Source organism: Zalophus californianus, chromosome 2, assembly GCF_009762305.2.
Source record: "Zalophus californianus isolate mZalCal1 chromosome 2, mZalCal1.pri.v2, whole genome shotgun sequence".
Classification (NCBI taxonomy): domain Eukaryota; kingdom Metazoa; phylum Chordata; class Mammalia; order Carnivora; family Otariidae; genus Zalophus; species Zalophus californianus.
The window spans coordinates 174,581,127-174,593,695 of NC_045596.1; the positions used below are offsets into that span (position 1 = coordinate 174,581,127).

At 34.9% G+C, this 12,569-nt stretch overlaps 1 protein-coding gene across 7 annotated transcripts in view; it reads right to left on the reverse strand.

Moving 5' to 3' along the window:
• Positions 1–12,569, reverse strand: part of WRN (WRN RecQ like helicase) — a 147,912-nt gene that overhangs the window by 41,100 nt on the left and 94,243 nt on the right. For all 7 annotated transcript variants that reach the window (XM_027598934.2, XM_027598933.2, XM_027598932.2 and 4 more), the window contains 4 exons: positions 10,799–10,980; positions 6,577–6,678; positions 6,199–6,291; positions 526–667 (listed from right to left, as the gene is read on the reverse strand). In XM_027598934.2, the coding sequence (XP_027454735.1) occupies positions 526–667; positions 6,199–6,291; positions 6,577–6,678; positions 10,799–10,980 (519 nt within the window). The remainder of the gene's footprint in view (positions 1–525; positions 668–6,198; positions 6,292–6,576; positions 6,679–10,798; positions 10,981–12,569) is intronic.

Sequence of the window (12,569 nt, forward strand, 5' to 3'; positions counted from 1 at the left end):
AAAACAAAACAAAAACCTTGGAATTTTAAATACGATAAGATGATAAGAAACAGAAAAGAAGTATAGAAAACTATACTGCCAAATATTGTTACTGAACTTAGACATTTACAAATAATCACTGAATTAAAGTTTTGCTCAAAGAATTTACTACACTCCAGGGCACCAAAAGAGACAATTTTGTTCTACCTATCTCCTGATACAACGAAAGCTAACTTTTCTTGATTATCCTAAGAAAGACCAGTTTAGGGATTTATCCAACTGTAACCTAATAAGCTAATACAATGCTTCTAGAATGAGGTGCAGAGCTGAACATCAACTTGAAATATGAAAACAGCAGTGTATGTTTTTGTAGGTTTTGTCAAAAGTAACGAATGCAGTGCAATTTAATTGGAACTTAATATGGCTCTCTGACTTTCCAATAACTCATCTAAAGCCAAAGCTGTAATACTAAGACAACAAACTTATGAAGAAAAGTGTAACAGGAGTGTAAGAAGAACTATGAAGGTGATTCACAGGTATACTTACAGATCCTTGGAGAAATAAAATCGGAAGCCCAATTCCAAACCTTTCTCCTAAGATTTTCACAGCAGATAATAGCTTGAAGGCTTGTGGACCAAAGTCCTGTGATGAATCATCTGAGTCATCAATGGAAGAGCAAGTATCCAATCTAAGTAATAATATGATAGAAAGCTTAGCTTAGGCATATACCTTTAGAAATAAAAAGACTTCGTGTAATAATTAACCAATTTAAAAAAAAAATCTCAAATATGCCAACTGCTTCATAAGTTACAAAGTTCATTACAGCCAAGACCATGTGAAGTACGTAAAACATGAAATATAAACCATAATATAGCTTTGTATGTTATGTTGATGGTTCTCAACCCTAGTACCCTGGAACCCAAATTTCACAGGAGGTACCTCGGACCATAAACAGAAGAGTAGGGAGATTCGAGCAAGCAGAATGCAGAAGTATACCTTGAAAAGCTCCACTCGACTGATTATATAAATACTGGATTTTTGGGTTAGGTTGTAATGGGAGAAAAAGGTCGTTGCAAAAAAAAGTAACTTAAAAACCAAATCTCCTATGCAATAAATTATTAGCTTAAACTCTGATGACTGTAAAATATGACACAAAGATAAACTGCACCTCATTTAAGTCCACTTGGAAGTTACATTCCTAAGCCATCCTTCAGGTAGATTTGGAATTATCATTAATACAAATGAGAATTCTTTAAAGCTGGTTGAGAACAAAAGGACTCCTTAGAGAAAATCAACTAGTACATTTCAACTACCTAATTCCATTACTTTCTTTATAACAAATAGCTTTGAAATAGCAGTAAGAATACAGTCAATATTCCAGATATAACATGTTTGGGGGGGAAAGATTACATTTAGGTTTTTCCTCCTATTCTAACTTCTTTATAGGATACTTAGCTCATTAATTTTCTTTTCTAGTATGAATATTTAAAGCTATCAGATTCTCACAAAGTACCACCTCTGATCTCCCAAGTTTTAATGTATATTATTGTAATCATTACTAAAGTTTTAAAAATGTTTTAATTTCCAGTCTGATTCTCTTTGATTTATGAGTAATTGAAAGGACATCCAAATGGCCAACAGACACATGAAAAAGTGCTCAACATCGCTCGGCATCAGGGAAATCCAAATCAAAACCTCAATGAGATACCACCTCACACCAGTCAGAATGGCTAAAATTAACAAGTCAGGAAACGACCGATGTTGGCGGGGATGTGGAGAAAGGGGAACCCTCCTACACTGTTGGTGGGAATGCAAGCTGGTGCAACTACTCTGGAAAACAGTATGGAGGTTCCTCAAAAAGTTAAAATAGAGCTACCGTATGACCCAATAACTGCACTACTGGGTATTTACCCCAAAGATACAAATGTAGTGATCTGAAGGGGGACATGCACCCCAATGTTTATAGCAGCAATGTCCACAATCGCCAAACTATGGAAAGAGCCAAGATGTCCATCAACGAATGGATAAAGAAGATGTGGTGTATATATATACGATGGAATATTATGCAGCTATCAAAAAAAAAACAAAATCTTGCCACTTGCAATGACATGGATGGAACTAGAGGGTATTATGCTGACTAAAATAAGTCAATCAGAGAAAGACATGTATCATATGATCTCACTGATATAAGGAATTCTTGATCTCAGGAAACAAACTGAGGGTTGCTGGAGTGGTGGGAGGGATGGGGTGGCTGGGTGATGGACATTGGGGAGGCTATGTGCTATGGTGAGCACTGTGAATTGTGTAAGACTGTTGAAACACAGACCTGTACCTCTGAAACAAATAATATATGTTTAAAAAAAAAAAGATAGGGGCGCCTGGGTGGCTCAGTCGTTAAGCGTCTGCCTTCGGCTCAGGTCATGATCCCAGGGTCCTGGGATCGAGCCCCGCATCGGGCTCCCTGCTCGGCAGGGAGCCTGCTTCTCCCTCTCCCACTCCCCCTGCTTGTGTTCCTTCTCTCGCTGTGTCTCTCTCCGTCAAATAAATAAATAAAATCTTTAAAAAAAAAAAAAAAAAAAAGATAGTATGAAGGGAAAAATGAAGGGGGGGTATTGTAGAGGGAGACAAACCATGAGAGACTATGGACTCTGAGAAACAAACTGAGGGTTCTAGAGGGGAGGGGGTGGGGGGATGGGTTAGCCTGGTGATGGGTATTAAAGAGGGCATGTACGGAATGGAGCACTGGGTGTTATACACAAACAATGAATCTAGGACCACTACATAAAAAAAAAATAAATTTTTTAAAAAGTGTTATTTTTAATTCCCAAACGAATGAGAATTTTCTTTGTTTATCCTCTTATTTCCTTCTAATTCAATTTCATTCTGATCAGAAAAAGTGGTGTGCTTAATACCAATACATTGAGAACTTTTGAGACAATGCTACAGTCTAGTATAAGGTCCAGAAAACTTTTTTATAAAGGGCCAGATAGTAAATAGTTTAGGTTTTGTGTCTCTGTGTCGCAGCTACTGGGCATTCAACTCTGCAAAAACAGCCACAGACAATATACAAACAAAAGCGTATGCTGTATTCCAAGAAAACTTCATCCACAAAAACAGGCAGCAAAGTGGATTTGGTCTACAAGCCATAGTTTGCCAACCCCTGCTCTAACACAGGGTCAAATTTTTATCAATGTTTCATGTATGTTTGAGAAGTGTAGTCTCTAATTCAGTGCTTCCCAGCCAGTGTCCTGTAAATGGATTGTAGGGGTGCTGTATAGTTAATCACGGTTCTGGACAGAACCTGGACTGGAGTAGTATATAGCCTAGTGTGCTATATGGGTATTATCATTAGCTTTGGGGATCATGAAGTGAAAATGTTTGAAATACATTGTTCTAAATGCTGAGTATAGGGTTCTAAATAGCAAGTGTGTGATAAATCAAACTTGTTACTATGTTGACCAAATTTTCTACAGCTTACTCATTTTTGGATTGCTTAACCTACCAATAACCAAAAATTATATCAAACTCTCCTACTTTAATGGTGGAATTGTTGGTTTCTTCCATCTGTTCTGTCAGTTTGTGCTTTATACATTTGTAGGGTTTTGGGGTTTCTTCGAGGTGCATAGAACAATTCTGTCCTCTTGGAGAAGTAACTTTTTGTAGCCAGAGATCATCTTCATCCCTAGTAATTATTTTTTTGTCTAATAGTAACACAGCTACCATGCCTACATATATATGGCTAACTCAACTAGTTATATCATTTGTTTTTATTTTTTCAATTAATATGCAGTTAAATTGGCTGTGTATCTGTGCATATGTAAAGTTTTATGAATTTAAACAGATCTATTGATTCATAAGCATAGATTCATCCAACCACCACAATCAGCTACCATCACAATCAGGACACACAACAAATCCATCACAGTAAACAGTCCCTTGTGCTAGCCCTCTGTAATCACACCCTCCACCTTGCTCTAACCTCTGGCTACCACTGATCTTTTCTTCATCCCTATAGTATAGTCTTACTTTTGAGAGAATATCATATAAATGGGATCACACTGTAAAATTGGTATTATTTCTTCTTTTAAAAAGTTTGGTAAAATTTGCCATTTAAACCATTTGGCCTAGGGAATTTTATTTCCAAAGGTTTTTAACAGATCTAATTTCTTTAAAGTCATACAAACTATCCAAGTTATCTACTTCATTGTGGGTGAATTTTGTTAGTTTGAGGTTATCAAGGAATTAGGTCTGCTTCCTTTAAATTACTGAATGTACATGCACTGAGTTATTCATAGTGTTTCCTTATGATTCTTTTAATGTCTATTGGGCCTGTAGTGAAATTCCTCTCATTCCTGGTATTGGTAATCTCTGTATCCTCTTTTTTTTTTCTTGTTAGAAATTTCTACCAATTTTATTGACCTTTTCAAAGAATGAGCTTTTGAGTTCTTTGGTTTTTCTCTTTTGTTTTTCTGTTTTCTATTTCATTTATGCTCTTATCCTTATTATTTCCTTCCTTCTGCTTCCTTTTAGCTTACTTTGTTCTTATTTGCTTCCTAAGGTGGAAGCTTAATTACAGCTTTGAAACTTTTCTTCTTTTGTAAGTATTTAATGCTCTAAATCTCCCTCTCAGTATTGCCTTAGCTGCATTCCCATACATTTTGGATTTTCATTTCATTTGGTTCAAAATATTTTCCAGTTGACCTTGAGACCTCTTCTTTGACTCATGGGTTACTCAGTAGTGTGCTATTTAATCTTCGAGTGTTTGGAGACTTTCCTGATATCTATTATTGGTTTCTAGTTTAACTCCTTTATAGTCAGAAAACACACTCCATAAGAACAGAATTCTTTTAAATGTATTAAGGCTTGTTTTATGGCCCAGAATATAATCTACATTTGTGAACATTCCATCAGCACCTGGAAAGAATGTTTATTTCACTACTGTTGTGTGGAGTGTTCTATAAAAGTTAATTAGATCCAGTTTGTCAACAGCCCTATTCATTTCTATCTTCTTACTGATTTTCCTCTACTAGTTCTATTAATTACTGAGAGATGTTGAAGTCGCCAACTGTAATTATGGATTTCTGTATTTCTCCTTTTAATTCTGCCAGTTCTTTTGTTAAGTATATACACATTTAGGATTATGTGTTCTTGGATATGATGGTTAACTTGATGTGTCAACTTGGCTAGGCTATGGTGCCCAGTTGTCTGGTCAAACACTAATCTAGATGCTATTATAAATATTTTGTAGATGGGATTGCCACTTCCAATCAGCTGACTTTAAGTAGACTACCTGATAATGTGAGTCTCATCCAATCAAATGAAGGCCTTAAAGAGCAAAGACTGAGGTTTGCTGCAGAACAAGGAATTGTGACTCAAGACTATTAACACAGAAATCCTGCCTGACTTTCCAGCCTGCCAGCTTGCCCTACAAATTTCAGACTTGCCAACCCCCACAACTGCCATCAGCCAATTCCTTAAAATCAATCTGTGTAAGTGTGTGTGAAGTGTGTGTGTGTGTGTGTGTGTGTGTGTGTGTGTGTGTCTGGAGAACTATGGAGAAGTCTCCACTGTCCGATATTAAAATAACAACTCCAGCTTTCTTTTGATTAGTGTTTTCATGGTATATAGTTGTTATCCTATAATTATACTTGTAGATTTCTTATAGACAGCATATAGTTGGGTCATTTTTTTTAAGTTTATTTATTTATTTTTAAGTAATCTCTATACTTAACATGGCCTAAAATTCATGACCCCAAGATCAAGAGTTGCATGCTTCTCTGACTGAGCCAGCCAGGCGCTCCTAGTTGGGGCATATTTAAAACCAATTCTAACAATGTCTGCCTTTAAATGGTGATTTTGGACCATTTATACTTAAGATAAATATTGATATATTTAGATTTAGGTCCACCATTTTACTGGTTTATCTATTTGTAAAGCAAATTAATATTGTCTGCTTTGTCTTCTATTTAAATAAATTATTTTGTTTTTTCAAACTGCAATACGTATCATTCAACAAAAGCTCAATTAAAAATTATTTGCGGGGTGCCTGGGTAGCTCAGTCAGTGGAGCATCTGACTCTTGATCTCAGGTCTTGATCTCAGGGTTGTGAGTTCAAGCCACACATTGGGCACGGAGCCTACTTAAAAAAATATACATATATTTGAAAAGGAAGAGAAACAAAGACTTTTAGAATCTCCACCTAGAAGAAAAAATCTTTACCTGGACCTGCAATTATCACAGCATTTTTCAGTTCCCATAATACCCATGGAGGCCTTTCGTAGTTGTTTGTCTTCAAAATGAGACAAGATGAGTCTACCCAAGAGAAAATTTAAAATTAAATAAAAGAACAAAACCATATATGTTAAAATCATTGCTGAAAATAATGAGGTGAAATCATCACTAATTGATTGACCTGGGATCTCATTATCTGGCTTCAGTTTACTGAGGCACAAGGACAGTCGCCTTAAAAATTCAGCACATACGTAACACCAACAAAATATTGTTTCTAAGTACTTCTAATTATTTTGCAAGACTTTTTCTTAAAAAAGCACCATTCATAACTCTGTTATTAATTAATATAAAACAAATAATACATACTTTCGCCTACATCTTCCGGAATGAAGATATTTTTCCATCTTTGCCATCATCTGTAATTTGTATAATCGAAACTTTTCATTGGGAATCTCACTAAGGCGGTGCCTGTCAATTACAAATATCACAGGAATATATAAAATTGCTTTAGCGATTTTGTTACTTTTACATTTATTACTGTTTACTTTTCATAATATAAAGCTCCTACAGCTCTACCAAGATAAAAAAAAATTTTCTACCATCCCAGAAAGTTACATGTTCCTTTCCAGTCAATGCCCCCACAAGAGGCAAGCATTTTTCTGACTTTTATGAAAATTACTTTTGAAAGAATTCTGTACCTATCTCCAAGCATCAATTTTTTAGCTGCCTTTAAAAAATTATTATAGGGGCACCTGGGTGGCTCAGTCGTTAAGCATCTGCCTTCAGCTCAGGTCGTGATCCCAGGGTCTTGAGACCAACCCCCACATTGGGCTCTCTGCTCTGTGGGAAGCCTGCTTCTCCCTCTCCCACTCCCCCTGCTTGTGTTCCCTCTCTCGCTGTCTCTCTCTCTGTCAAATAAATAAAAATAAAAATAATAAAATAAAAAATAATTATAAACCCTAAAGTTTTTCATTTTGATTTATATGCTACATGCTTTTTGGCAATCTTTCCACTATATATGAATTTTTACATTTTCCCAGTAAAAGGTTATTTTATCTGAGAAACTAAAAACAAACTGAAAGAGGATCATAATCCAAATATGAGCCTTCATCCCTATTTGCTCTTCAGAGGATTTCTCATGCCCCTAAAACTATCCCTTTGTACTATATTCTATTATGGGATACCAATGAAACATCAGAATTAATTTCTTCCTTCAAACAATTATAACTGATTTTTTCCATAATACTGAATTTATTTAAAACTGTTAGCACTAACATGTTTGTTTGTTTTTAAAAAGTTAATTCTAGTCTACTGTGAAGAAATTCCATGAATATCAGACATCAGAAGATGACGATAATCTCCCAATAGCTGTGCACATCTTTCCAAGAATTCTTTCAAGAATAAACAGAAGTCTGAGTTGAGATTTCAGATATTTCAAAAGAAAACAATGTTTGCATATAAGATCTAATTGATAATATTGATCCTCATTAAAACGGATCCTTACCTTTGACTATTCAAACTTCTGACTGATAAAAATACCTCTGTACAATTCTCAAAGATGACACCAACAGGGAATCCAGTTAAGTAACTTCTGGGAAGTCTGAACACACAAATGACTCCTTATTCAAAAACCTTATGATCTGATACCACCAACCACCATGACTTTCCATATAATTTACCTAAAAGTCTCTTCCAACTGTTGACTCTAGTTCCTCCTGATCTCATTCTTCCTAGCCAATGGCCTAAAAATTATAGTTGACCATTAAGCAACACAAGTTTAAACTTCATTGGTCCACTTACATGTGAATTTTTTTTATAAATACAGTACAGTACTGTAAATGTATTTTTTCTTATGATTTTTTAAAATAGCATTTTCTTTTCTCTAGCTTATTATTTATGGTAAGAATACAGTATGTAATAGATATAACATATGAAATAAGTGCTAATCTACTGTTTATGTTATCCATAAGGCTTCCAGTCAACAGTAGGCTATTAGTAGTTAAGTTTTGGAAGAGTTAAAGGTTATATGTAGATTTCTGACTGTGTGGGGGAGTCAGCACTCCTAACCCTCATGTTGTTCAAGGATCAACTGTAGTTCTTTTTTTGCTTTGTTTGTTTAGCTCACCTCCTCCTCAGAAAGAACAAAGAAAACAAACATCTACACTCGGAAGTACTATAGCCTCCCTTGTATTTGGTTCAGATGGACCACATTTAACTAATGTTCTCATTATCATTGTCAGTAACAAATCTGAAAAAATAAAATTACAAGTCTCTAAAAGCCAATCTAGTAAATATTTATTCTACTTTTGGGACTACTAAAGTACAATATTTCACATAATAAAAATAAGTTGAAAAAGAAGAAAAATTCTGAAAGCAATCCATAAATAAAAATAGATGGAACCAGCTGGAAGATTTATTAAATTGAAATTAACTTGCAAATTATTCCCTTTAAGAAAAGGTTACAATAACTATTGGGTTTGACTGTTTAAAATAACAGCAAATGCAGACACTGAGACATTGCTAGTGGTATAGCTTCTACAATAGGAAATATAAAATTACATACTGACGCTGATGACTGGACAAGTTTCTTCTCTCAATCATAGCATTCTAGCATAAGATACCCTCTAAAAATTTTATGAATTACAGTAATCTTTTCACTGAGAACCAGCAACCCCATTTATTCTCAAACTTTGTTTCTTCCAATAGAAGAGATTTGTCACAAGGATGACATAGATCTGTCCTAAATCCTCATTGAATTCTTTTTTATCATGATTAACCCTATAGGTTTATTTCCCTTAGGATGGATGCAAAGAACAACCTGTCTATACTAAAATTCAAGTACGGGGTTCCTGGCACCATTACTCGATTACTACTCACTAATATTTCTTGTGAAAATGTAATGAGATAACCATATAAAGTATCTTTTGAGACCCAGATAAACAGCAAGTATATCTACTGATGAACCTGCAAAGTCATAGTATGAAACTCAGGCTGTTAAGTGTTCAGCACCTTTAGTATAATATATAAATAAATCAGAATCGGTAGGAATCAACATATGTTTGATACAATCCCAAATTCATCAGATTTTAAATGTATTTAAATAGATATTTAATGTATTAGATATTAAAATGTATCAGATATACTGTGCTCGATCCCAGTTATTTTAGTTTATAAAAAGCACAACAGTCAAAAGAAAAATAACTGTTCTGTTTAAGGGGGATGGTTTTATTGACTATGTTAAGAACCAAAAGCTACCACTGTTCTTAAAAGGAAGAGCTTAAAATTTATACCAAACATTTTTACCTAAATAATCCCTATTCTTCTTTTAGATCTCAACTCACCCTATCAATTCTTGAAGGCAGACTTACCTGAACTTTTTAACTTGATAAATACACACCCTATTATATACTTACTACCCAATGCAACTTTCCTTCACAGTACTTAACACAGCAGTAATTTTATACAGATTTGCATGATCCTTTTTAAAATCTCTTTTTATTACTGAAATTGTCAAACAGAAGTAGAGAACAGTAAAATGAACCCTATGTATCCACAGTTGTGTGATTCTGTGATTAAGAGATGCCATTTCTGTTACACACCAAGCTCTCTGAGAACAGGTACCATATCTGGTTTTATTTATCATTGTATCCCCAGCAAAGAGCATAATGCTTAAAATATAGTGGGCACTCAAAACAAAACATTGCTGAATGATGCATAAAAATAAAAACTGTACTGGATAGGTACTCTCATCATTTTAATAATAGGAGCTAATATGCCCATTCAAGAGCTCAGTTTATTCAGCAACATGGATGTGCATTTTGAAAATACCTCATCTGAACAGCTCCATTAGTTACCATATATAAGTTTTTTTCCTGAGATTTTATCTCCCTATGGATGGAGGAATCAGTTGCTAAACGCTGCCCCTAAAGTTTTTGCAAGATGAAGTTTTCCTTTCCAATATAAATCTCATAGAACTTAAGTACCAATAAAAGACTTGCTTCATGTTTAAGTAGAATGATCTCTTCCTACATTTAAACACTGAACACTTAATTTTTTTCATGGCAGTCAATCAGTACAGTGAATGGGTATAGTGCAACATGATTATTCACATACAGTCAAGGACAGCTTGCATGCTTTCATAGAACTAACAAAAGAAACAAATGGTAAAGAGACTCAAATAGGGATTGGTAAAAGTCACTTGGAATAAGCACAGGAAGAAAGAACCAATAACAAAATAAACAGTATCTAAAGAAAACTATGGCTGAAGACGTATCAAAACTTGAGAGGACCTGGGGAGAAAAAAAGTTTGTCCATGCACATTAGGAAAGCACCCATAGGATCCATGTTCCATTCCCAGTATACTCCTGATTTAGTTAATTCTTCACACTAAATGAAGTATAGCTGAAATTAGGTCATCTCCTCTGGGTGGCAACACTTACCACAAAGGTTCTTAGATGTCGTCTGTTTTGTTTTGGTTTTAAATGCACTTATACACATTACTTGAAATTTTGCATGTGGCTTCAAGTACTTTCAAAGCTTATATGGAAACAAAGAAATCTGCAAGGGTGAAAGCAATAAATGTTTTTACCTATTTATGTTAATGTCTGCTGGAGCCCAGAGTATATGACAAGAACTCTGAAGTCCATCACGGCCAGCTCTCCCAATCTCCTGGTAATATGATTCCATTTCCTTAGGAGCACCATAATGAATGACTTTGCGAATGTCAGCTTTATTAATGCCCATTCCAAAAGCTATGGTAGCCACGACACACTGAGAATAAATAAAAACATAGTTTGACAAATATGTAGCAGAACCAAAACCTGACATCTTTACCTTTTGGTAAGAGTAATAATTAGTTCATTAACTAAACTCCCTAGCATGAAACTGAATTTAATATAATTTCAACCAATCACTTACAGATCAAAAGATTATCTGCCCAATTTACAAATTAGGGATTAGTAACCCTAAAATAGGATTTCTATTTAATCCCTATAAAAAATAGCAACTAAAGTGGTCTCTCTGAACACCTATGAGTGAGTACAAGACACAAAACAGGCTCTTAAAATACTTATTATATTAAAAGAGACCTTGTGTTATCATGAAGTTTCAAGAGTTCTTACCTGATTGCCCAGTATCTTAATATTTTCTAGCATCATTCCAAGATGGAAGGAAACTTTTCATTAAAGATGATAAAATGAAACATGAATTTAACACTGCATCTTTAAAATAGGATAAAACTGGTAGATATCTAACATATACGAGCATCCTGAAATGAGATTTACATGATTGGGAGGAATTTTAGGGAAGAATTAGTGATAAGAACATACAAAAAATTAGAAAAAATTTTAAAGTATTAACAATAAAAGATGTGCAATAAAAGTATAATGTACTACATGGCTTAGAGATAAAAAGCATTTACAGAGAAATAATTATGTAAATATATATTTGAATATATATATTGATCTAACCAAATTATGTTAATGTTGGGAGGAAAGCGGGTTAGAAATACATAAACAGAGTGAGCAGAGGGCAGGAAGGGGTGTTGTGAAAGGGAGCTAAACTTTCACTCCTCATAGTGGGAAGTCAATATACAATGCCTAAATCTAATAAATAAAAACTAAATAGTAAGAGTAAAAGCAAATCACTGCAAGACTTGGTGGTAAACACAAAAAGAATAAACCAAAAGAGATGAGAATAGGAGACAGAAGTGGGGAAGGCAGGAGGGGTTGATGTTCTCATTTTAAGCACTGTAGAAGTAGCTGGTTCTTTAAACTATGTGTATGTATAACCAATAAAAATTAAAGTGCTACTAAAAAAATGTATTAAAGGGAGCCTGGGTGGCTCAGTGGTTAAGCATCTGCCTTTGGCTCAGGTCATGATCCAGGGTCCTGGGATGGAGCCCAACATCAGGCTTCCTGCTGAGCAGGAAGCCTGCTTCTCCCTCTCCCACTCCCCCGCTTGTGTTCCCTCTCTTGCTGTTCTCTGTCAAATAAATAAATAAAATCTTTCAAAAAAAATGTATTAAGATGGAATAAGAATAGAAGACAGACAGAAAGAGAGGGGTGGGGGAGAGAGGAAGAAAGAAAAAGAAAATGCTGAACAGATAAAAGGAAGTATAAGAAAAGTGAGAGAGAAAAAAAACATCAAAATAGAAATTTATTACGAAAAAGCTTTGAGGGGCACCTGGCTGGCTCAGTTGGTAGAGGATGTGACTCTTCATCTTGGGGTTGTGAGTTCAAGTGTGAAATTGGGTGTAGAGATTACTTAAAAATAAAATCCTAAAAGAAAAAACTTTGAGTGGGGGCGCCTGGGTGGCTCAGTCATTAAGCATCTGCCTTTGGCTCAGGTCATGATCCCAG